At 46.8% G+C, this 26362-nt stretch overlaps 1 protein-coding gene across 3 annotated transcripts; it reads right to left on the reverse strand.

The window, feature by feature from the left end:
* Positions 1 to 32: 32 nt before the first annotated feature.
* Positions 33 to 24740, reverse strand: GSS (glutathione synthetase). Of its 3 annotated transcripts, none has more exons than XM_079783623.1 (13): positions 24663 to 24740; positions 22954 to 23088; positions 16975 to 17120; positions 14809 to 14884; positions 14377 to 14516; positions 13593 to 13709; positions 8233 to 8313; positions 8055 to 8132; positions 6200 to 6266; positions 3767 to 3961; positions 3001 to 3082; positions 1540 to 1729; positions 33 to 567 (listed from the first exon to the last, which is right to left on the reverse strand). In XM_079783623.1, the coding sequence occupies exons 2-13, from the start codon at positions 23080 to 23082 to the stop codon at positions 444 to 446; spliced, it is 1425 nt and encodes a 474-aa protein (XP_079639749.1). In that variant the 5' UTR covers positions 23083 to 23088; positions 24663 to 24740; the 3' UTR covers positions 33 to 443. The 3 variants fall into 3 exon arrangements, with proteins under 3 accessions (XP_079639749.1, XP_079639748.1, XP_079639747.1); XM_079783622.1 differs by lacking the exon at positions 24663 to 24740 and adding an exon at positions 24447 to 24641; XM_079783621.1 differs by lacking the exon at positions 24663 to 24740 and adding an exon at positions 24441 to 24641.
* Between the last annotated feature and the right edge of the window lie 1622 nt (positions 24741 to 26362).

The following is a 26362-nucleotide window of genomic DNA, read 5'->3' on the forward strand; positions in this document are numbered from 1 at the left end:
TCCTACTTCCCCTAATTGCACAAACCAAGGAATCACAGAATCAGAAATGTAGTTTTATTTAAGGCAGAGGTAGGGAAAGGTTATGCCCTTCCATCCCCCTCCTCCTACCCCTAAGTTCTATCCCAGGTCAGACACTGGGACCTGCTGAAAAGGCTGAGGGGCTGACAGGAAGGTGGCAGGGTATTGGACTCTTACCTCTGATCAGCTTCCTTTCAGTTGTACCCATACCCCGAGGATTTAGGGGCTTCTAGATCTCACCTAAGGGAAACACAGCTTTTCTGGTCTTCAAATGGGACAAACTCATAATTCACCCTTCTCTAGAAGAGACTAGCCCTCCAAAGGTAGGAGGAGAAAAGCACCTCTCAAGAGGACTAGGAGAGGGATGACAAGTATGAGGGATAGAAGGTCTCTTGAGCGAAGTCTGGGCAGGCCTGGCTGTGCCCTCACACAGGGTATGGGTTGTCCAGAACTGCCACTCCTGCTACCACACCACCATCTGCATGTTCGGTGGCTTTGGTTCGAAGCAGATGTCCCACGTGCTTGTTCATCACAAGTGTCTTTCCCTGCCTATAGAAATGGGAGCAGGAGACACACAACTCTGTCACCTAGACTCAGTCTTCAAACCCATGACCTTCCCTGGTTCCAGCTGAGCAGTACATGGGTCACTGACTACACCCAAGAAAGTGCTAGGATTTTAGAAACAGATTTGGGTTTGCATCCTAGCTTGGAAAATACTAGCTCTGTGTCTTTGAGCAAGTTACTGAGCCTTTCTTAATATCAATTTCTTCAATTCTAAGTGGGGATAATACCTCTCACTTTGCAAGACAGTCATGAAAAGCACATAACATGATACTAGGCTCATATTGCATGTTCTATAGTTATAAATCCCCTTCCCCACCTCCCTCTCAAGATGGCTATGGTGATGTGGAGGGTGTGGGGTGGTGGGGAGGGGTTGGGAGTGGCAGGCAGAGATGCTGCAAGTGGTTAGAGGGGATGATTATAGAGAGGGCAGGCTCTGGTGGGGAGCATGGCAGGATCTGGTATTCCTACCTTGCCCTGACCTTGGAGTATTCTGTAGGAAGCAGTATGAGGGACCAGGAACTGTTCCTTATAAATAACCAAGTCTTTCTCTATTCTTGACTCTTTAGTGCTCAAATCCAAATCCAGGGGCTGCTCAGATTTTCAAAGCCACTGAGTATCCTCTAGCTGGCCCATCCCACATTTCCCCAGACCCCAGAAGACTGGGAACTGGACCTAAACTCTTCTTCCTTGGGGTCTCCTTCTAGTCCAGGGTTATTTTCTCATCCATATTGATACTACTTGAAATTTCCTTTATAGTTGCAAAACACCTCTCATCTGGGCTTCATTTGATAGCCCTGTTATAGTCCTGTTAGGTGGGCAGGTCTTGGGTCCTTGGTTTTATTTGTTAGGTAAGGAAATGTAGCTAAGGATGGGCAGAGCTGTGACCTGTCCAGTGCTTCCCTCCAGGTTTTCTTGGTTGGCCCTCTGGCAAGGAAGAGCCCCTCCGGACTGGCTCACCTGACATAGACTCCGAAGATGCCCAGCTCTGAGATACACTGGACCACTCGGACAGGGCATCCAGGCCGTAGTAGGCAATTCCCAAAAGGCTCAGGCTCAATCTTCTCCATGAGGATGTAGGAGGCTCTCTCCTCGCTGTCTTTCAGCCGCTCCAGGGCCTGCACCATCTCCTCCCCATATAGGTTGTTACCTGCAATTCCACTGGCCAGTCACCATGGACCCTGTGTCCACCTTTTCCACCCCATTCCCCCACTTCTGGGGCCATCTGGGCAATCGGCAGCCTCAGTTCCTGACACCAGCTCATTGAAGCCAGGGCAGGCCTGGCTCCTGAGGAGGAAAGGTCACCTTAACAAAAGAGTCTTGACTCACACAAGTGAACACACCTTCCCCACACCATCCTGCCCTGGTTCTCCTCCTACCTGTCTATGGCTTTTACTTTTCAGCCCTCTAACTGGCTCCTGCCCCACTTAAATGTTGGGATTTCCAAGGAATTAGTCTTCCATCCTCATTCTCTCCTCCATGTACACACTTTTTTTTAAAGGAAGATTTCTTCCAAGACTCCATCTATATTCTACAACTTGTTAACTCAAGCTCCCTGCTCTAGACATCACATGAATATCCATTGGGTCCCGAAAACAAACTCAACATGTCCAAACAGAATACATTACTTCTGCCTAAACCTGCCCATCTTGGACCTTCCTACTCCCAATCAGGCAAAAGGTATTCCTGAGTCATATTTAACTCCTTCCTCTCCATTACCTCACCCATTCAGACATGTCTCTTCAGTCTGCACCCCACAATGTCACAGTGCTAGCCCAAGCCTCTACATTGCTCTTCTGGACACCTATGCCAGCCTCTTCTCTGGTCTTAAAACTCTAATGACGTCCCACTACCCTTAGGATAAAATCCAATTTCTGCATATAGTCAATGTCCTTTATAATTAGGTCCCGAACCATCTTTACCAGCTCAAAACCCTGCCTCCTCCTACTTCCCATGCTGCACTCCAGCCTCACCGTAACTCATTAATCTCCAAACACTTTGGTGGACCAGTGCTTTTGCTTAAGGTTGCTCCTTCTGTATGGTATGCTCTTCCCCATTTTCCACCTGGTAAACTCCTACCTATCTCCTAAGACTAAGATCAAAAACCATTTCCTCTCGTTCTGCGAGGCAGAAATGATCCCTGCCTTCAAGAAGTTCACACTAGGCAGGAAGACATCTAAAGTCCTGATATGTCCCCATCCCACTTCCTACAATCCACCCACAGGCACCTCAGACTAAACTTGTCCAAACCCTCAAGTGCTGGTGAATCAGATTCCCCTGTGCTCCACAGCACTTGTCACAGTGTCTCCTGGGACATTGTCCAAGGTGAAAGCCTGTGTTCATAGCAAGTGCTGGTCAGCACTGGTGACAGTCTGGTAGCCCCTTTTCCCTGAGCAGCCCAGCAAAGGGGGATCCACATACCTCCACCTTCTCTCTGGGGCTTTAACACAAACCGGCTAGGAGCAGCAAGGGCCTCAGCAATGGCCTGGTCCCCTTCTTCACCCTGGTAGGAGGTAAGAAAGCAGTCACTGGCAGTCTTAGGCCAAAGAGGCAGGAGGTGAGGTCCTGCTGGTTAGGCAGAGCATCGGGGAGAGCGGTAAGCCTCTTTAGACTGGATGCATGTGACCCCTCAAAAAGACTCCTGCAGCCGAAACCGGTTTGGCTCAGTGGATAGAGCGTCGGTCTGGGGACTGAAGGGTCCCGGGTTCGATTCCGGTCAGGGGCATGTACCTTGGTTGCGGGCACATCCCCAGTGGGGGGTGTGCAGGAGGCAGCTGATCGATGTTGCTCTCTCATCGATGTTTCTAACTCTCTATCCCTCTCCCTTCCTCTCTGTAAAAAATCAATAAAAAATATTAAAAAAAAAAAAAAAAAAGACTCCTGCAGCAGCAAGTACAAGAGAATAAGTTTTTTCTCTGGCAATATCAGGAGTCTGCAGCAGAAGACCTGGAAAGTGGGTACAGATATTCCCTAACCCTTGCTGTCTGCCTCTGCCTTTCCTCGGGTTACCATCCCCATCCCCACCTTTGCTGAGAGAGTTTACAGTGGATTCTAGCTCCCCTCCCTAGGACAGAGCATCACTGACCCAAGTCTAGTCCAGTGCCAGCTCCAGCCTCCCCAGCGCATTGGGCTCTGGGTCCCTGCCACCTAAGAGGCCTGCGGTGGGGGAAATGGGCTGCTTACACACCAGATCCAGTGAGTACAGGCCAGCAAAGGTGGCACGGAGGCGGGCCACAGCCTCAGGCTGGTCAGGGAGCAACACCTCCAGCACGCCCACTCTGCTCAGCTCCTGCTGCACCTTCTTAGTTCCAGCCAGCTGGGTGGCAATATCTGGGCACTTGACCGAACGTGACCTCTCCAGCAGCAGGCGTGCTTCCCAGTTCTGCAGAGAGAATACAAGAGGAATTATACTTTATTTCACATCAGCTGTCCATCAAGTGCCAGGTGTCGTGCTTTCTATTCTCATTCATTATCCCCAGGGTCACTGCAACATCCTTGTGAGGCAGGTGTGTCCCCTCCCAATCTGCAGAATTCTTGACCTCAGGAAGCTCCCAGTCTAGCTCAATGATACATGACTATGATGAAAACAGAAAACATTAATGTGAGAGAGACACACTGATCACTTCAATTGGTTGACTGGGGCCGGGGATCAAACCAGCAACCCAGGTACGTGCCCTTGACCAGGAGTCAAACCCGAGACCCTTCGGTGCGCAGGCCAATGCTCTAACCACCGAGCAACACCAGCCAGGGCTCTCTCCCTGGAATTCTTTTCCAAAGGATGATTGAATCCTTCTCATTCTTAAACCTGGCCTTAAAGTCAACTTCGCAAATCACCCTATTTAATGTGTGTTTCCCCATAATTCTCTACTTTTTCACCCTCTTGTTTCATTCAAAGAGTTTCCCCCAATTAGAAGAAAAATGTTTTTTTCTGTTTTTGTTTACTTTCTGGTGTCCATCTGCCTGACCAGATTGTGAGCTCCATGAGGACTGGTCCCTTGTTGTCTTTGTTTCCCGCCGTATCCCCAGTTTTTAACACAGTTTCCTGCCTGGCACTTTGTAGGTTCTCAATAAGTATTTGTTATTGTTGTTTAGTAAGATGAAATCTGAGTGGCAGGTAGAATCAGACAGGTGAGACTTAATAGGGAAGAAGTACAGTAGGTCCTCAACACTGTCGATAGATTCTTAGAAACTGCAACTAAGCAGAACAATTTTACACAAGCTAATTGATATAAATAAGAGTTAAGTTCCTATGGCATATTTCTGGTCACAAAAACATCACCAAACTTCTAAATAAAGACCCAAACACTTCTATTATTAAAAACCAAAATAAAAGTGAACTATACATACATTTAAGAAAGATTAATAAAAACAAAATAACGACTTTCCAACCACTTAGTCCAACCCAGGGTTGCGGGTAGAGGAGCCTATCCCAGCAGCTCTGGGTGCCAGGAAGGAACCAAGCCTGAACATGAAACAATTCCACCCCCCCCCCCCCCCCCCACACACACACACACTAGACTGGGACAATTTAGACAGCCAGTTCACCTAATGTGCACATCTTTGGGATGTGGGAGGAAACCGGAGCACCATGCAGACATGGGGAGAACATGCAAACTCCACAGAGACAGTGGCCCCAGCCAGAATCATTTCCCCCCTCATTAACATTATAATGAAACAACATTATTCAAGGACCTGCTGTACTCCGATTAACAGAATGATATGAGCAAAGGCCTGTAGGTGGGAAATCACAGGATGAAAAGTCCAGTGTGCCAGAAGTTTAGGGTGTGAGAGGCAGGGAAACAGCAGAAGGTCATGCCCACTCTAGTCCCATGCTCAAGCCTTTCCATGCTGTAGATTAGGGGCAGGGGAATGACATACTGGGAATGCCATTGGACTGAGAGTCACAAAGCCTGGGAACCCCCAGTGGGACCTTTGGCAAGCCTTGCATCTCCCCAAACCTTGGTTTCTCCTTTTGTATAATGGGAATACTTACATGCCTCACAGGGTGGTTGTGAGGTTCACTGAAATAATGGATGTGGAAAGTAATTTTGAAACTACATGGTAGGGATAACAAGATAAGGTGATATTATTACTGTCATTAACATGAATGGGCAGGTGATAAAAACTCTCTGATGCAGATAAAAGAGTGGTAAGAGTTGGCAGGAAGGAAATAGTCAGTGGTGTGGTAAAACTGGTTTGCATCAGCTTGTAAGAGCTGACTGTACTCATCTCCTCCTAACTGTGTTTAGAGATGTTAAATTGGGTAGCTTGAATTGGCCATGATGGGGAGAATTTACACAATACAAATCAGCAAATGCTACAAATTGGGACTTTCCCTTCAGAAAGATGATTGTTAAACACTACCAGCATGTCCCCAGAACCAGTGTGAATGGCTAAAGCACTGTGGATTCCTGAGCATTGATTCTAGAATTCAGTGTTTGTAGAGAGTGAGAGGTAGCAAAAAGCTTATAGGATTGGAGATTCCAGCAGCAAGTTCCCTGCGGAAGTACTGAATCCAGAGCTCAGGGAAAACCCGGTTTGTCGTGACACCTGAATTGGGTCTCTGAGGAGCGATCGTAGGTCCCCGGAGGCGAAGAATAGTTGAACAGAAAATACCAACCTGTTGATTGTACTGACTCGGCATGTAGCCATCCCGGAAGTAAACCACAGCAATTTCCTGGCCATCCCTAGAACACAGGATGGAGAAAGCTGTTGTGTTAAATTATAACTGAAGTTTTCAGTACAGTAGTTCGATCTATTTCAGGGCACATCAAAATGAGTTTGGCTACTTTGAAAGTCCACAGGGGCAGCCTAGACAGGGGTTCATTGGAACCAGTGAGCGTAGATACCCACACCTCCACTGCTTCTACTAAAAACATGGAGGTGTTAAAAACAACAACGACAACAAAAAAGAACGTGAAGGTGTCCAGAAAAGAATGCATTAGAAAATTCCACATCTAGAATCATTCTAGGAAGGCCAGAGGGAAACTAGAATCAAATTAGGTAAATTTTTAAAAATTGGGCTTAAAATTACTGAGCAGCAGTAATGCACTTGTATTTACTGTGTGAAGAAGTTGAAAACAGGCTGAGATTTTTTTAAAATAGTGGGAGTGATGGTAGGGAGATGCAAAATTATGAGTCTAGTTAAGACACAGACTGTCTTTTGAACTTTCCCCCCTTTCTTTGGTTTATTTAGTATTTTCTGGTTATGCCCTGGCCGGGTAGCTCAGTTGTTTGGAGCAGCTTTGCAATACACCAAGGTTGCTAGTTTGATCCCCAGTCAGGACACATACAAGAGTCAACCAATGAATGCATAAATAAGTGGAATGACTATTTGTTCTCTCTTCCCCTCTGTCTAAAAATCAATCAATAGCCCTAACCAGTTTGGCTCAGTGGATAGAGCGTCGGCCTGTGGACTCAAGGGTCCCAGGTTCGATTCCGGTCAAGGGCGTGTATCTTGGTTGCAGGCACATCCCCAGTAGAGGGTGTGCAGGAGGCAGCTGATTGATGTTTCTCTCTCGTCGATGTTTCTAACTCTCTCTCCCTCTCCCTTCCTCTCTGTAAAAAATCAATAAAATATATTAAAAATAAATAAATAAATAAAAATTTAAAAAATTTTTCTGATTTTCTGGAAAGTAAATTAATGACTTTATTTTATTATGATAAAAGTACATTTTGGAAGTAGTAAATGGTATTGTAAACTTCCATGGAGGTTCTTAATTTTAAGAATTACAAAGTTCCAGATCTAAATATGTGTGCTATAAGCATTACCATACAAAAATGTGGTACTAAAGTCATCGGGTGGTGGCTTAGAGCACAGACCCAGTCCCTTGAGGTCTTCCTGAGCTAAGAGCAGGTCCCAGATCAATCACAGAATAAGACAGCTTCTCATCTTCCTCCCTGACTGCCCAGCCCAACTGCTGAGGCCTGACTTAACTAGCCACCAAGAGGGACAAGAAAATTTTGGGATGCCCTAGCCGGTTTTGCTCAGTGGATAGAGCGTCAGCCTGCAGATTTGAAGGGTCCCAAGCTGGATTCTGGTAAATTGCACATGTCGGGTTGCAGGCTCAATCCCCAGTAGGGGGCGTGCAGGAGGCAGCTACTCAATGATTCTCTTTCATTATTGATATTTCTCTCTCTCTCCCTCTCCCTTCCTCTCTGAAATCAATAAAAAAATATTAAAGAAAAATGTGGGAGCCTAAGGGTATATGAAAACCAAGGTTATTTTAAGAAGGCCCTTATCTAGAATGTCAACAGCTCTGATATAACCCTTTAGAAGCAGAATTTGGCTAGCCTTCTCCAAAATTTCCTGGAATGATGGGATATTTCAGAGTTCACCCCTAAAATTTAGAAAGAAGGAAGCAAGCTATCAGTTCTCCCAGAAGAAAGGATCATTTGGGAGAAGTGGGTGAAAGGACGAGTTTCCATAACCAGTTCTCTATTGGACCCTTGGGGAATGCACCCTGAACACTTACAAAAACAGCTTTCGGTCTTGGTCCAAAGATCCCTTTTCAGAGACATCTTCAAACCTTCGCCGGATGACACGGATGTTCCTGGGAAAGAAGGGCAAGGGTCATGGGGAGTGGACGCTCTGGTCTGAGTGCTCCCCCAATCCAGGGGCTGTATTTGGAGGTCTTCCCCGCCTTCCCTTACCTGGCCAGTAGCTCATTCTCTATGGCACGCTGGTCAAAAACGTTCCTTTCCTTCTCCTGAGCAATCAGTAGCACCAGAGCTCTGGAGAAAGAGCACAGGTGGCCCATGGTGCTTACCCTCCCTCCACACCACCCCCTTCAGGAGTGGGAAGGAGAGCACAGCTTCCCTGAACCAGATGTTCTCTCCACTCAGGACTGCCTCAGGCATAGACACCCGAGGCTACAACATATTATTTCCTGAAAATAGGAAACTTGGAAAAGTAAAGATGTCTATGCCCCTTCTCTAATAGGCAGGTGAAATAGTACAATGATGTGCATTTTTATGCAAATTAAAATTCAGATTTAAAAACACCTCAAAAACCCAAGAAAACTTTTTCTTAAAACTTTACATAATTCTAAAATCTTTCTGAAGAATAAACAGGTAAGAGTCGTAAAGAATATTTCATACAGAACAATGCTGGGGGTTGGGGCTAATAACCCTATTACTAGATTGCAAAGATATAATTAAAGAGTTTGTGATTCTTGCGTGAAACATTAGAATAGCTAATGGAATCCTATAGAAACCCTATAGCACCAACTATAACTAAGGCATTATCTCCTGGGGCCTCCCAACATTTCTGTGATATACACAAGGATATTTTTTTCCATTGATTGTTTTAGAGAGAGGAAAGGAGAGATGGGAAGTGTGTGTGTGTGTGTGTGGCGGGGGGGGAAGATAGATAAATGTGAGAGAGACACATCAATTGATTGCCTCCCAGATGTGCCCCTAATGGGGCTGGGGATCAAACCTGCAACCCAGATATGCACCCACGACAAGGAATTGAACCTTCAACCCTTTGGTGTGTGCTCTAACCACTGAGAAACACCGGCCAGGGCCACTTTTGATTCCACAGTATTAATGGAATCATTGGGGCTCACCTGGTCTCTTACTCCCTGCTTATTCACATGTTTCTTAAAGAAAAAGGAGCTCAAGGACTCAGGGAATAGCTAATGCCAGATAACTGCCTGTTTGACTACCAACCGAGCTGTTTTCAGTTGTCAAAGACAGGGCCAGCCCCCCACAAGACTCTCTTAAGGCCAATGCTCAGCAGCACCCAACTCCGATTTTGCTGTAGCTGTTCTGCTCTGTGCCCGTGGTTTCTTGCTGAGACTACAGGATGGCCAGACTTTGGCTCAGCATTCTAAGTGTGGATTCCTGACCTCCTGCACTTGGCTTCTTGTCTGTCTCTACATCTCCCTACTAAGCAGAACCCCTTGGACTACACTCTGCCTGCCTCTTTTCCATTTAGCCTAAATACAGGTCCTAGTAGGCAGCCTCTCCTGGCCTGCCTGGAATCTCCTGAGGTCAGACATGACATAAAGCTGAGTCTTGCCTTTGAGTTGGGTATCTCTGAGACAAGCTACAAATGGTGCTCCCACAAGCCATGTTGCTCTGAGAGAGTCCTGAGGGACAATGGCTTGCTTTCCACTTTGCAGCTTGATCTGCTCTGCTCCTGGGTGCAAAGGTGGTACCTGGCCCACCTCTAAGAGGCAGAGGAGGGAGGCTGGAAGCTGGAGGTTAAAGTGGAACTATATGCCTTGGTTAATGAAGTCAGCCTGCTCCCTGCTAAATAATCAGAGCCAGACTCAGAAAACATCCTCCTCCTCCTCCAGTTCTGAGCAGCCCATCAAGAGGACTAGAAAAGTTGTCAGCTAAGGAACAGTGAGGTGGCAGTAACGTGCTGGCTGGGAGTGAAGACTCCTGAATCCCAGGCCTGGCTCTGCCAGTGACCTCAGTATCACTTGTTCTTGGGCAAATCAGTTTCTTTCCTTAAGCCCTGACTTCCCCATCTATAAAATAAAGGTGTTAAATAGATCATAGTTCCCAACCTTTTATACAAGAATCTCCTTTCTTATCTCTGCTCATTCCAATCACAGGTACTATATTTTGAAAGAGTTTGAATGAATGTCTAAATTGAATTCATAATTTTCCATGCTTCCTTTAAAAAATTCTTACAAAGTATGAGCTAATTAATGAAAATTCATCTGCCGTACAAATGCTTGATCCTGTTTTTTAATCTATACTATGGCACCATTCCTCTTGGAGGCAGAACAATGTAGTAGAGAGAACACAGGCTTTAGAGGCAAATAGACATGAATTCTAAACTTACTAGAGGCCTGGTGCATGAATTCGTGCATGGGTAGGGTCCTTTGGCCTGGCCAGCAATTGGGGACGATCGGGGTGATCAGGGCAAGCCGGCTGAGGGGAGGGACCCTTGGGAGGTTGGCTGTGGGAGCACACTGAGCACCAGTGGGCAGCTCCTGAATTGAGCATCTGCCCCCTGGTGGTCAGTGCACATCATAGTTACTGGCCGGTCGTCTAGTCACAATGGTTGCTTAGGCTTTTATATATATACTAAAGGCCTGGTGTATGAAATTCGTGCACGGGGAGGCAGGGGGCCCCTCAGCCCAGCCACCCTCTCCAATCCAGGACCCCTCGGGGAATGTCCAACTGCAGGTTTAAGCCGATCCCAGGGATCAGGCCTAAACTGGCAGTCGGACATCCCTCTCACAATCCTGTACTGCTGGCTCCTAATCACTCACCTGCCTGCCTGCCTGGTTGCCCCTAACTGCCTCCCCCTGCTGGCCTGATCACCCCTCACTGCCCCCCTTGCCGGCTTGATCGCCCCCAACTACACCACCCCCCCCCCCCGCTGGCCTCGTCGCCCCTAATTGCCCCCCCGCCCTGCCGGCTTGGTCGCCTCTTACTGCCTCCTTGCCAACCTGGTCACCCCCAACTGCCCCCCCGCCGGCCTGGTCGCCCCACACAGCCTGCTGTTCAGTCGTTTGGTCACCCCTCACTAACCCCCCTGCCAGCCTAGTTGCCCCACACAGCCTGCTTGTTCAGTCATTTGGTCGTCCCTCACTAATCCCCCTGCCAGCCTGGTTGTAGGCAGCCATCTTGTGAGGGCATGACGATCAATTTGCATATTACCTCTTTATTATATGACTAGTGGCCCAGTGCACGAAATTCATACACATTAAAAGGGAATTAGAGGAAATATTTTAATATTGCTATTTGCCCTTTCTCTATAATAGAAGTGACAGAGATGAAAGAAAATTAGTAAAATGTATATGAAAATAATATATAACTTTATTAATAAATAAACAATAACAGTCTCATGTCCCCCAGCCAGCGCCAGGCGGGGGACACAGCCTCACGTACCCCAGCCAGCACTGGGCAGAGGACGCAGCCTCACGTTCCCCTGGCCGATGCTGGGCGGGGGACGCAGGCTCACGTTCCCCCGGCCAACGCTGGGTAGGGGACACAGCCTCACGTTCCCCCGGCCTCACCACGCATGCAGCCCTGCCCACCTGCTGCACACGCAGCCTCCTGCTGATCGGTCGTGAGGGCATCACGACCATTTGCATATTACCCTTTTATTAGTATATATAGATTAGCTGTGTGATTTTGAGCAAGTTATTAAAAACCCTCAGTTTGCTCTTCTGTAAAATAAAACTAATACTTCTTAAAAGGTAGTTATTATTATTAATATTGAAAGTATCACATAATGATCCTTGAGTTTTTAAAAGAATTTTTCAAATCCATGATTTCATTTAATTCTCTCTACCACTCTTTTAGGTATTATCATTACCCTCATTTTACAAATGAAACTGATGCTTACAGAAAAGAACAGACTTAGCAAAGGTCATTGCTGGATCAGCAGAAGTACCTATTTGACTCTCAAAATGAGGGAAACCAGTCCTGGCTCAGATACTCCATAGCTCCTACCCACCAGCCCCCAATTTTGGGTGCACAAGTCTTCTCTCTATATGTTATTTACAGCTGGGCTGGAGAAACTCTGTACCAGTGGTCCATCAGCAGTTCCCCAGCTGATCCATCTCCTGGCTTCACTCTCTTAAAATACAACCTAGCCATTGCCCTAACTGGTTTGGCTCAGTGGTTAGAGCGTCAGTCTGTGGACTGAAGGGTTGTGGGTTTGATTCTGGTCAAGGGCACGTACCTCAGTTGCAGGCTTAGTCTCCACCCAGGTTGTGGCATGTGCAGGAGGCAACCAATCGACGTGTCTCTCTCACATAAGTGTTTCTCTTGCTCTGTCTCTCCCCCTCCCTTCCATTTTCTCTAAAAATCAATGGAAAAAATATCCTCGGGTGAGGATTAACAACAATAAAAAAATACAACCTAGTCTAGAGTTCTACCTGATAAAATATTCATTTGATGACTTCTAAATGCTCAGAGTTGCCCTAGCCGGTTTGGATCAGTGGACAGAGCATTGGCCTGCGGTCCTGGGTTCGATTCTGGTCAAGGGCACATGCCCAGGTCGCAGGCTCTGTCTGTCCCCAGAAGGGGGTGTGCAGGAGGCAGCCGATCAATAATTTTCTCTCACGTTTCTATCTCTTCCCCTCCCTCTCCCCGTCCCTTCCTTCCTCTCTGAAATCAAAAACAAAACAAAAACTCAGAATTTGAGGTTTCTTGAGTCTTAGTGAGGTTTAGCAAACCCAGACAGGCTCTCTGGGAGGCAATAAAGTGCTTATGAATGTCAGTTCTGGAGGAAGGTGGACTCTGGGCTCTACTACCAACTCACACTTTGACTTTGAACAGTCTACTTAACTTCTCTGAACCTCACTTTCTTCATCTGCAAAACTGGGCAGAGGAGTGTTTGATTTGAGGATTCAATGAGACCTTGTATACAAAGTGCTTAGCACAAAGTATGGCACCAGTGAGAGCTCACTCAGGATTAACTATTAATGCTTTATTAATATTGCAATAACTGTTAGTGCATTGGCCCCTCACTTATCAGGGAGTCACTTACCTAGCATCTTCACACACTTAGAACATGGTTGAGAAATAGGAAGGAAGCAAAAACTGCCTCTAAGCAATTAAAATAGACACTATAAAATCCCTAAATCGAAGCTTATGCATTCATTCCTCAAGAGGTCCTCACACGCAATAGACATTTGCTTTCCCAAACCACAGCAAATAAAAAAAGGAGGTATAGGCATGGGAGTGGAGGATTCCAAATTCAAGCACACTGGCAACAGTGAGACAGACAGAAACTATGAAGGAAAAGAATGAGAGCTTAGAGCCTAAGAGTTGGGCCATTAGTGCAGGCAAACAGCCTCACAGCCTTTATAACTCTAGGCAGCACCTCACTGACAATCACAATGATGACCTCGAGCCTACACGGGAAGATTCAATTATAGTTAGCATCTTTTATTTGGGAAGAAAGCCCAAGCTTTTCTAGTCCTAGGACAATTTGGTCATTCCCTAACGATGTCAGGCAAAGAGGTTGCTGTACCCACAAATGCTGAATCTAAAGCAGGATTCTTCTGCCACTCCCCCCCCCCCCCCCCCCTTACTTGGCTGAGCCGTAGAGCTCCCAGGCTTTGGCGATCCCCAGGGCCAGTCCCTTGCTGGGATTATTGGAGAGGATCCTGGCAGCTTCTTTGGTCTTACTCAGGACATTGAGAACATGTCTGTTGGAGGAGAGATGTCTGTTCAGTAATTGAATGGACCTGAAAGATGCCTATGCCTGAGATTCAGACACTTATAGGAACATCACTTTGAGAACCAGCTGAGCTTTAAAAAGCACCTTACCATCATATTCCTGTAGGATCCACCTAGGCTAGAATATGCGGGCTACCTTAACCCTAGCTCCTGGTGTATATGCACAGAGAAGCCCTGAGACCCTGTGAGCTCCCAATGAGCTGGAACCCCTTTCCCTGAGCCCCAGGTACTGTCTGGAACCCTGCTGTAGACCCTCTGGAAGTACAGCAACCTGGAGCATCACTGCTGGCTAGAATTAGATGCCAGCCCTCAGATGGGAAACCTGTGTCTCTGTCTGCCTTGGATTCTGACTTCCTCTCAGGCCTTCGAACAGGCAGATACTGTTCCCTCTGCCTGAAATACTAACTTGTACAATAAGGGGGTAGGACTAGATGAACTGTGAGGTCCCTTCTTTACCTGAAATGCCAAGACATAATTACAATGGAAACTGTGCTTGTGGGGAGGGATGACACATGACCCAGGGCCCAGGAAGGCATCGTCAGAGTTGGAGAATTGGAAATCCCTGTCCCCGCCTGTGACTGTAGGCTCATCAGGCTGTCACCTACTGGTGTGCCCAGGGCTGCCCAAGGGACCCACCGGTGCACAGCTGGGGTCCGGGAGGCCAGGCCCCCAAAACTGGCAGAGATGGTGTTGATTTCAATCTGTTTCAGGGCTGGGGAGCCATCTGCGTTGCGCTGGAACATGTAGTCTGAGCGATTCAGGCCCAGGAACACAGTCTGTGGGGAAAACTGAAGGCTGAGGACATTTGCCCAGGGGCTGACTCTGAGGGCCTAGCCACGGAGCAGACAGGTACCACGAACACTACATAGAGATTAGAGGCACTGGCTAACACTCCCAAACACAGCGGAGTCATTGTTCTGGTCGTCCCAGGGTTGGCCAGTGATGTACAAATCCAGTGGGGACAATGAGAGGCAGATTTCCATGAGTTTAGGGCCTGGGACAATTTCTTTGGTTAAAAAAAAAAGGGAGGGTCAGATCCCAGACGGGGGTGCAGTAGAGAATGTTTACCTGGGCAACGCCCTCTTTCAGGACTTGCTTGTAGATATCAAAGAGACGAGCAGTAAAGGTGTCCCTTTTGATGGTGCTGGAGGAGGAAACAGAACATTTTCTAGCTTACATGGTATCTTAAAGGTCAAGGAGTTCCACCCTTGTGCATTGATTCTTGAATCCTCTCTGGGTTGTATTGGCCCAAACCTGAACGCCCACCAGAAAATAGTGGTTTAGAACCCAGCTCTAGAGCCAGATGACCTGGGTTCAAATCCCAGCTCTATCACTTACTAGTAGGCAACCTTAGAGAATCATTTCACCTCTCTGTGACTGTTTGCTTAACTGTAAAATGAAGAGGAAAACAATTATATTTACGTCACAGTTGTGGTGAAGAGTAGAGAAGATATTACATGTATAGAACTGAACACAGTATCTGGTCCCAAGAACCAGAAAATGGCATGTGATATAACCATTCTGTACTTAAGTAGCTCTGATGACTATACGCTTTCTGACTAACTTCACAGTCACTCTCTGTAGTTTCCCCTACACTTTGGGACCTTCCAGACAAGTATTCTCTTCCTCTTCCAGGCAGTCCTCAGAGATTGGAAGACAGCAGTTATGCCCCGTGCCCCAGTAGGAGTTTTCTGACGCAAGCCAAGTATCCTGTTTTTCTCTTGGACCTGTCCTCATGTGCTGTGATTCCTTCCCTGTCTGGGTCAGCTCCCCCTGCCATGTGCTTTCATAGTCCTGTGGACCTCTCCTTTATAGCACTGATTGCAGCTGCAAATTTCCACTTTGTTTGTGTGATGACAGCGTTGTCTCTCCCATTTGCCTATACACCACCTAAGGGTAGAGACCGTGTCTGCTGGCTCATCATGGCCCCGTGTGCTGTGGTGACACATGGTGGGAACCCATCCAGTGTGGTTTTCTGGAGTCTCAGGGAGAGGCCATCCACAGGCAACTAATGCCACACCTGTTGTCCCTCAAGATTCGGGGTGGTCTCTGCATGCCTGCTCAACCCTGATTCGCAGGCTCACCTTGTTACAGCGACCCGCTGAGCCTCGTACCTCAGGCCTGCCCTGAAGTTCCTCTGCTCCCCAGCCAGCGCTCTCATAGGGTTCCCCAGCCTTGGTGAGGAGTAGAGTCCCCAGCTGGGCCTCAGCCTCCTGGAAAGTTGAGACACATTTTCCTTCTTCCAAAGAGGTGCTTCCCTTCAAACCTAGACCCTAGGGGGCTAGCTCACATGTTCCTGGGGCTCTTCTCCCTTACAAGCTAGGGTCTGTGTGTATTTCAGAGGAGAGGGAACAGGGACTTCAGAGACAGGCTGCAGAGAAGGTCTCCCACATAACAGCATCTTTAGGGTAAAGGTCATAAATCAGACCAGTCACATTTCCCACAATCCAGAATCAGAGGTGGTAGGGTTTACACATTCATGTGGTTTCCAAGCTTCTTACCATTATGATCCTTTGTCATATTCACCCCCACACCAATGTACACATTTTTGAAAAATTAATCAGATATGCAATTACATATATGTCCTCTCTCTTTCTCTCTCTCTCTCCATACACACACATTTATATATACTTAATTCTAAAATAAAGTATGTAATTCTAAAGTAATTTCCCTTGCCCAAGGGCCTGAAGGAAAACTAAATCAAAAGAAAAGAGACAGAAAGGGGTGGATGGAGTAAGTCATTTCACATGTTCTGTATCTTTGTTGCCCAGTCTGTGCCTCTTCCCACCCAGAGAGGCCTTGAAGCAACAAGGGTCACTCAGGAGAAGAAGCAGATCTGACTTTGAACCCAATAACCTCACTTGCCCTCTGTTTTCTCTAAAACCAAGCTGATCTTCTCTAATTCCAAACGGAAATTTCAGTCTCTTCAAAGAAGGGGGTCACAGATCAGAGAATCACAGAATGTCAGGTTGAAAGGACCAACCTCCCCCTTCTACAGATGAAGAAACTGAGGCCCAGAGAAACAAAGGGACTTGCTTGAGGCCATGTTTTTAAATAAATGGTAGAGCCAGGATTAGAAGCCAGATCTCCTGACTTCTACTACATTCTGTTTCTCCTGGGGGGTGCTTGTATCCCACTCTACCAAGGCAGATGCCAGAGCAACACCTCATGGCTTTCCAGTCTTCCAGTCCCTTCTAGCAATTCCCGGCCCCTCAGTGTCCCACCACCTAGTACCTAGAAAGAGTTTGCTCCAGAAAGGCAGCGTTCTGGCTGACGGCATCCACCAGCAGGTTGAAGTCCATCTGCACAGCATAGGCCTGCTCCAGCAGAGCACTGGGGACCAGTGAGGGGAAGAGCGTGAATGGGGCATAGGTCACCACCTGATGGAGGAGAGAGAGTGGACAGGGGTAGAACACCTGTGAATGTGTTGTCTTCCTGTAAACATAGCCCATGGAAAGTGTGGCCTACATTTATTAAGGACACACATACTGCAGAATAGTGGTTACCGCTGGGAATGGAGGGAGAACAGGATGAAGAAGGGGTACAAAGATAACTTCCAGGCTGTAATATTTTATCTATTTAAAAAAAAAAAAGAACAACAAAACCCCACAAAAAATTATTGCACATTAACTGTTGCAAGGCACTGTTTTGTTTTTTGTTTGTTTGTTTTTGTTAATCCTCACCAGAGGGTATTTTTTTCCACTGATTTTTTAGAGAGGGTAGGAGGGAGGGAGGGAGGGGGAGAGAAACATTGATGTGAGAGACTTTTGTGGTTGCCTTCCATTCGTGCCCTGACCCAGGCTGGGGATGGAACCTGCAACGCAGTTATGTGCCCTTGACTGGGAATTCAACCTGCAACCTTTGGTGTGTGGGCCAACACTCTAACCACTGAGCATCATCAGCCAAGGCACAAGGCATGTTTTAAATGCTTTACGTGGATTCATCATTTAACCCTATGAGGAAGATACTATTATTATACATTCTTAATAAAAGGAAACTGAGTCTCAGAGAGGATAAGTATGGAGTCCAAAATTATATCAAGCTGTTAAGTGGCACTGGGATTTGAGCCAGGATGGTTACTGACCGCCCCCCCCCCCCCCCCCACACACACACACACACACAGCTCCTAGCCAGTTGATATCCAAGACTAGGCCAATCCCCTTGCCTTCTGGTTGGGGGACGGGGGGAGGGAGGAGTCCTGATAGTAAGGCTGCAACAGAAGTGAACTCTGGCTCCAGGGGTCGTTTCCCCCTCAATGTTGGAGATGGTGACTCAGGTTGCCAGGCCTAGAGTTCAGCTACATTCTCAATTCTTTGAACTTTGGGAGAGCCAGGAAACCCATCGAGAACACTATTTCTAGAAGGGGATCATGCATTCTGAGACTCCTAGCAACAAATGAGCTAGAATTTGGATAAGAGATGATCTGGTGACTTACTTATGAAACATTCCAGAGTTTAACCTATGATTTGACATTAGTTTGCAATTATGGTAATAAACATAATTGGTATTAGAACTCGGCATTTAAATATTTACTTTAAAAATATTATTTTGAATAGATAATACAAACACATGATACAAAATGCAAGAGTCAGAAGGAAAAAATATGTCTCACTCCTACCCTGACCCCAATGAGCCAGTTCTGCTTCCCAGAGGCAAATGATATAGTGGGGTCTCACATATCCTTTTAGACTAATGTATCTGTGTGCATACATGTTTTCTCTTCTTTCACACACATCAAAGCATATGATACATACATTGTTCTTTGCTTTATAAATACTTCAGAGACATTTCCATATACTTTCAAATAGAGCACTTTCATTCTTTTTAATGGCTGTGCAATATTCCATTCTTTGGCTATATCACAATTCATTGAATCTAGCCTTCTATTATGAACATTTAGGTGGTTTCCTTTTTCCCACCATTACAATCAATGCTTCAGTGAATATCCTAGAATATACATTCTAGGTATTTTGTGTGTGAGAAGGTAAGTTTCTAAAAGTGGAAATGTCAGGTTATTAAGAGTAAATCCATTTAAAATTTTGGTAAATAATTCCCAAATTGCCCTCGTCAGCATCTATTTTTTTGTTGTTGTTAATCCTCAACTGAGGTTAGTTTTTCCATTGATTTTTTTAGAGAAAGTGGAAGGGTAGGGGGAGGAAAGAGGTGGGAGAGAGAGAAACATCGATGTGAGAGAGACACAATGATTAGTTGCCTCTCACATGCACCTCGGCCAGGGCCTGGGATCGGCCTGCAACCCAGGCATATTCCCTTGACTGGGAATCCAACCTGCAACCCTTTGGTACGAGGGCCTACTCTCTAACCACTGAGCAACAGCAGCCATGGGTCAGCATTTATTTTAAAATAAAACTGGGGAAGTGTATTTGTGAGAGTGAGTTCTTTCAGCTTGAAGCTTTCATGAGTGTGAATTACTGAAGATTATAGGGGAGGTGACCTAATCCTGAGTGCGTGTGTGATGACTATGAGGGCATTTCCTTGGCTTTAATACGTAGAGTTCTGCCTGTCCCAACAAATCCCACTTGGCCTGAAAAACTCCTCAAAAGTTTTTCTGCTAAGACTTCCTTCTGCCTCTGTCCCCAGGTCTCATGCCCACTTGAATTTGAAATCAATAGTATATAGCTATTCTTCGTTGTCCGTAGGCTAACGGCTGAAACACTATCTTTGTACATGTTTTTCCAATTTTTAAATTGATTTTTAGAGATAGAGGAAGAGAGAGGGAGAGAAAGCGAGAGAAACATCAATGTGAGAGTAGAATATCAATTGGCTGCCTCCTGCAAGCCGCCCACCAGAGATTAAGCCGGAAACTCGGGCATATGCCCTGACCAGAAATTGAACCAGCAATCTTTGGGTGCCAGGGACACACCCAACCAACTGAGCCACACCAGCCAGGACACAGTCTTTATACTTTTGATAGAAACACAGACACAGTAATATTTTTCTACTATTAGAAAAGCTATAGCACATACATGACAGTAAACACTCTGCTTCATAGTGAGGGAAACAACAGAGTGTGATGGGAAGAAGTAAGAAGTCCCCCCTATCTAAAGGGGCTGTCGGGCCCTAGCCGGTTTGGCTCAGTGGATAGAGCGTTGGCCTGCGGACTGAAGGGTCCCGCGTTTGATTCCGGTGTGGGGCATGCAAGAGGCAGCCGATCAATGATTCTCTCTCATCATTGATGTTTCTATCTCTCCCTTCCTCTCTGAAATCAATAAAAACATACTAAAAAATAAATAAATAAAAAATAAAGGGGCTGTCGGAACTCTGCTCTAATCAATTGTTGGTATGCAGGAAAGTGGGCCAGGGTTAACAGCTGATCTGATTTTTCAAGACAAGCTGGGTATCCAGATTTTTAAAAAAACTTCATGATTTAAAAAAATGTTGGCTCTGACTTTTCAAAGACACTCTGGTTAAACACACACACACACACACACACACACACACACACACACACACACTCTGTAAATGATGCTTGCCCCTGGGCAGTGAAACAGTAGCTAAAGACATTCTATACTAAATATCCTCTTGGACTTTGTACCCTGTTCAAGTGTACTTTTTAAAAATTAATTAATTCCCTAAACACTGCAGGAGCCAACTATTCAATCTGCACACAATTGGTTTGTGACTCTGATCTACAAAGTTCCGACTTCTTCCACCCCGTATGCAAAGCCCCTTGGCTAGCTGACTGGCCAGCCTTCTTTCCCACTCTATCCACTTATGTGCCCTGCATTCTCTTAAACTTTTTTATTTATTTATTTTTTGCCTTTTCCTGCATTGGGGCCTCTGCTATGCTATTCCAGTCCCACATTTGTCTTTTAACAAACTATAGAAATGATCCCTGAAAGTGTAGTCTTCCACTTGTCTTTTAAGATCTAGTTCAGATGCCACTAATGAATGCTCCTTCCTACAGGTGGCCTCTACAGGCTCCTGGGAGAGGCAGTAAAGCACGGAAGTTCAGAGCAGGGGCTCAGGAGGCAAACTCCTGGGGTTTGAATTCGGGCTCTGTCAGTTACACCACCACTTAATGACTTGGAGCAAGTTACTTAACCTCTGTGGGCCTTGGTTTCCTCATCTCAGCTGTGGTGAGGATTAAATGCATCAATGATTCCAAAGTGAAAAAGATACTTCCTGTCTTTTTCTCTGGATTGGGAAATTGAGGACTGTGCCTTTTCTAGGTTCCATTAACTTCCAGAAAGACAAAGTGTTGGACTTTCACACAATACCTGTTGATTAACAGAAGAAATAAAATCTTGGAAGAGAAGTGCTACATCCTGGGTTCAAATAGTTCACACAATCTCAGATTCACAAACCAAGCAACGATATTCTTAAAGCCAGAGGCACACCTTCCACAGTATCAGCCTACCTTTAGTGACTGCCATTCTAACTCGCTCGGGTCTTTTCTACATCAACCATAGAGAAACACTCATATAGGTGCCCAAACAGCAAACACTTATTGAGTTTGAACTCTCCACCAGCCCTCTAATTAGGTTCTGGACACAGAGAGACAAGAGTGTCTTGGTAAAAATGATGATGGCAGCTCTTTAGTTACTAATCTGAATAGTCATAAGCATACTGTTAAGTAAAGTACTCAAGAGCTTGTCTAGTATGCTTCTTTGTACAAAAAGTGGGGGAAAGGAATATATACATTTTTCTCTTTATGAATAAGCTATCTGAAAAAAATAAACAAGAATAAATGTTTTGTTTATAAAACATAGGTTACCATCAGGGCAGGAGAACTGGGCAGCTAGGGAATATGGAAGGAAGAGTTAAACTGTAAACTCTTATAGTCTTAAAAGCTTTTTTAATTTTTTTTTAAAAAATATGTTTTGTTTTGTTTTTATTTTAGAGAGAGAGGAAGAGGGAGAGAGAGAAATATTGATGAGGGAGAACCATCGATTAGCTACCTCCTTGCACACCCCCTACTGGGGATTGAGCCCAAAACCTGGGCATGTGCCCTGACCAGGAATTGAACCAGCAACTCCCAACCAACTGAGCCACACCAGCCAGGGCTCCTTTAAATTTTGAAGCATGAAAATGTCTTACCTGGTCACAAAATGAAAAGGTTTTTTATTTTTTTAGGATGAGATTTTTTTAAAAGATGTGGTTTGGAATCAGCAATTCTACTTTCATATGTCAACCATAAAGAAACACTCATATAGGTACCCAAACAGGCATATACAGGGATGGTCCCAGTACTGCTATTTGTAGTCATAAAACATTGGAAATCACCTAAATAGTCACCAGTAGAAAAAAGTTAAACTGTGATTCATCCACACCTAATACTATACATTAGAATGAAGCTGATCCTAATGGAGGAAGTTGGAAAGAGTTCTAAAACCGATTGCTAAATGAAAAACAAACAAAACCATGTCACAGAGTAATATGTATAATCCATCTTATTTGTAAAAAACAAAACAAAAACCAAAACAACATTATACAGGCTTGGCCATGTGGCTCATGCACTGAGAGGGTGACAGTTTGATTCCTGGCCAGGGCTCGATCCCGGGTAGAGAGCATGCAACAGGCAGCTGATGGATGTTTCCTTCTCACATAGATGTTTCTCTCTCTTTCCCTTCCTTTTCCTCCAACGATCAATAAAAAATCTTAAAAACACAAACAAACTATACGGGGGGGGGGGGGGCTGGGTGGAGGTGGGCAAAGGGGGCAGGGGGGGGGAAATGGAGGACATCTGCAACAGCATCAACAATAAAAAAAACTGTCTTAAAAAAACACACCCTATATATTTCTTTATAAACATATACATGTGTATAAATGCACAGAGAAAGACCTGGAGGATGTACTACAAACCAACTACAGAGAAGGAAGTATGATTAGGGGTCCTGAAAAATAATAGCTAACTGGGCAAAGTGCTTCACATGAATTATCTTCTAATTCTCTTACCAATTTGATGAGGTAGTCCCCATTATTACCTTTTTTAATATTTGAAGAAATTGCAGCTGAGAGAGCTAAGTAACTTGCCTAAGTCACACTTCAAATCCCAGACTTAAATTTGATTACCCTGGCATGGTGCTTTTTACTTTACATACTTCTAAAGGTCAATGTTAGTTATTAAAAAAAAAAAAGCAAAAATGTGATCTCTGACCCAAAGGAGTTGCCTCGGGCCTGACAGGGGCCAGATAATGGGCAGAAGGCCCCAGAGCAGTATAATCAGTGCCGTGTGGAGGAGCCAGGGCTTACATCTGAGGAGCTGGGCTCCTGTGTGGTCCTCAGCAACACTCCCTCAGCCAAGGCCCGGTCCACCGCCTGCCGGGCCAGCTCCTCCAGCTGCTGCTCATCCTGCAAGAAACTTCCCCAGCTATTGGCCATTCCAACCTGCAACAGAAGGAGAGGGGAGGGCTTGGTGACAGATAGCCAGGGGCCAGCCAACACTGAAACTGGTGGTATGATACAGGGCAGCTTCCTGAGCACAAAACAGAAAGCTTGACACGCAATTACACTGCCACTCTCTCTTTTGATTCCTAGAATGATGGTATTATTCTCATAGTAAGGAAGCAGAGGTTCCGAGAGGTGAAATTACTTGCCCAAGGTAATGACTGGCAAAACCTGGACTTGAACCCATGTCTCTGGACTCTCAGCTCAATGCTTTTCATTGTTGAAAGAGGCACTAATGCCATATGTTATTGGGGCAAGTTCCTTCCAATACCAAGCTGCAGACTCTCTACCTGTGAAACAAAGGAGGATGGGGTAGACCAGTGGTTTCTAAAACTGGCTGAATATTCTGGGGGTGGGGGGTAGGGCTTGAAAGGTAATACAGATTCCTAAACCCCATTCAGAAATTCTGATTCAAGAAGTCTGGGGGAAGGGAGGGACTGAAACTGTATTTTTAACAAGTTTTCCTGGGATGGGACCACTGTAAAAGATAATAATTTTCCTCCTAGCCCCTAAAACCCAGATCTCAAATAAATTACATGGGAGTGCTTTGCTGACCTTCAAACCACAATATCCAACTGCTTACTTGGGAGTCTTCACGGAACCAGAGTAGAATTTGCTGTCTCCACACAAATCTCCTCCTCTGGTTAACCCACCCAGGCACCCACACCTTGTACATACTTCTGGTATGCCCCATTCTCCCCAAATCCCGTGGAGTCTATCTAAAGATACAGTCCTTGGAATTCCTTGATTTCTCTCCATCTCCACTGTCAGGAGCCTAGCACTAAACCCAAGACCCAGGGTTCCGAGTGAGAGGTCTTCAGTGACCGGAATACATCCGCTCCTCTCCTTCCAGGTCCGGGCACGTGCGGTAGTTTGGAACACTTCCCACCACTCCCAACCAGGTTCATGACTTCGTTTTGGAAGCCAGCCCTGTTCTCCACCCAGGGCTTCTACAGCCATTACATCTCCCGGCGCCGAGTCCGTCTAGATCACTTCCCCACCTCCAGCACCTACCATTGTAGTCAATGAATGTAAAATGAATGAATGATTAATGAATGACAGGCCGGGGCCAGATCACCCAGAGCCCCAAAACGCCCACACGGAAACCCGGTTGGACTTCATCCCGAGGGCGGGGCCCGTGCCCGTGTGGGGCCCGGGGCAACAACACGGTCTCCGGCCCAGGCCTGCCTCCCTTTTACGGGCTTGATCGCTCTCACCCTGGACAACGTTTGGTCCCAATCGCTCCCACTTTATAAAAAAAAACAACAACAACGCAGGCCGTCTAGTCTCACCCGCACCATGTTCCCGACTGCGACCGCATCTGAAGTCAGGAGACCTGGGAAATCTGAGCCCAACCCCCTCACTGGACACGTTTCCTGGTTCCAGTCAATGACTTGGGTCTGCAAGACCACTGGCCTCCAGGGTTCCAAACGCTGGCCAGTGCCCTCCCTCGCGTCATCCCTCCGGAGGAAACGTGACCCTTGCCGGCCGCCGTTGCCTCGTCCCCAACCTACTGGTCCGTGATCCCGCCGCGCACCGCACTCGGGCCTCTCGCGCCGTTACCCGCGGTCCAGGGGGCGGGGCCTCCGTGGGCTCCAAAGCGCCTGCGCGGACCGCCCCGGAGGGCCCTGGAGAGCGAGGCGGGGGCGGAGGCCGTGCTTGCGGAGATGGATGGCGGCCGGGAAGGGGCCGTCCGTGTGAGGGCAGCCTTGGTGTTTTAGGGGTGCGTCGGCTGGACCCAGGCGGACGAGACTTTGGGAAGGAAAGGAGGAGTCGGGCTGGGTCGGCGGGGCGCTGCGGGTTTGCACAGCTCGTGGGGCGTCAGAGCTGGCGACGTCCAATGTAAAAGGGGGACACACACCCAGCGTGGGGGGCCGCCGCCTCGGGGACTCACAGCGGGCGGACTGGGTGTGGTCGGAGAGGGGCCGAGACCAGCGCGGGGCCCCTTCGCACGTTCAGGCGGAGCCAGTGTTGGGACCGGGGCTTGTTTCCCACTCAGTCGGCTCCCGCCTGCTGTCTCTAGTCCCGGGGCAGCTGCAGGAAAAGCCCTAGGGAGGCGAAAGAGCGGCATTTTCACTTTCCCAGCGATTTTAAAGTTAGGAGCCGGTGATGGTGACCCAGTGTTTCTCAAAATGCCCCGTCTCACTTCCGTCAGGGTCTGGGGCAGGGTTTTTTTTTAGTGTTTTTTTTTTTTAAATGCAGATTCTTCGTACCTACCCCCACCTCACTCCTTGATGGCTTCCCTTCTTTCTGGGTTGTGATAGGATTCTTCTCAACCCGAAGCACCGGATAGGAATTTTAGTTAAAACTGGATTTCAGTCCGGGCTCTGGGGAATTAGCCATGAATAAGACACAGCCTCTGCTTTCACATCTGATTAGGAAGGTGGACTTGTAAACAGTGCTTTTCTGGGGAGTCAGGGGGGGCGTTAGGGGTCTTGGATGGGGAGGAATGGGTAGGCAGTTAAGAAAGTAGGGATGGCAATGAGAGGCAGCAATGCGGACAGTATGCCAAGCAGCATGAGCAGAAACAGCAAAGGCAAATCTTTCCGAGCGTGGCTAAGCCTGTTTCAGAGACAAGTGGGAGTTTGGTGTGGATACTGAGAAGGGCCTGGGACTGGGAACGGGCTGTTCGGAGGAACTCGGCCTTGGAGGGGGAGCCTGGATGCCAGGTTAAGGAGTTAGGAGGCATTTGTCCGTTGAGCAGTGGGGAGCTGTCTTAAGACTTTTCAGCAGGGGAGAAATGTGGTCTTTTATGTGGGTTTGGCGTTGGTTACAGTGTGGCAAATGGTTTGGAAGTCTGAGCTAAGGCCAGAGAGCCAGCGAGCTCCCCACGAAGCTGTGAGAGGATGAAGCAGTGGCTGAGGGATGGAGAGAAGGGGACAGACTAGAGAGATTAGGAGAGAGTACTATGACTGATTATAAATCAGTTGTCCAACCAAGGGGCCAGGATGCTTTATTTAAGAAGTTACTCGACTTCTTAAATAAACATTTACATTCTCTGTCTACAGGAGGACAGACTGAGCCCTCCAATCGTGTTAGGAGGGAGGGAAGGGATAGTAGTCTGGTTATTTCAGCAGTGTTTCCATGGTGTCTTTCCTTGGTCTCCTTTCATGAGGAAGAGTAAGAAGCAGCAGTTACTATAATAGGCCCCAGGTGGCAGGAAAAGCCTGCTGTGTTAACCAGGAACAAAGAAAGCTATTTCTAGTTCAGCATA

The sequence above is a fragment of the Cnephaeus nilssonii genome (genome assembly GCF_951640355.1).
Source record: "Cnephaeus nilssonii genome assembly, chromosome: 11".
Taxonomy (NCBI): domain Eukaryota; kingdom Metazoa; phylum Chordata; class Mammalia; order Chiroptera; family Vespertilionidae; genus Cnephaeus; species Cnephaeus nilssonii.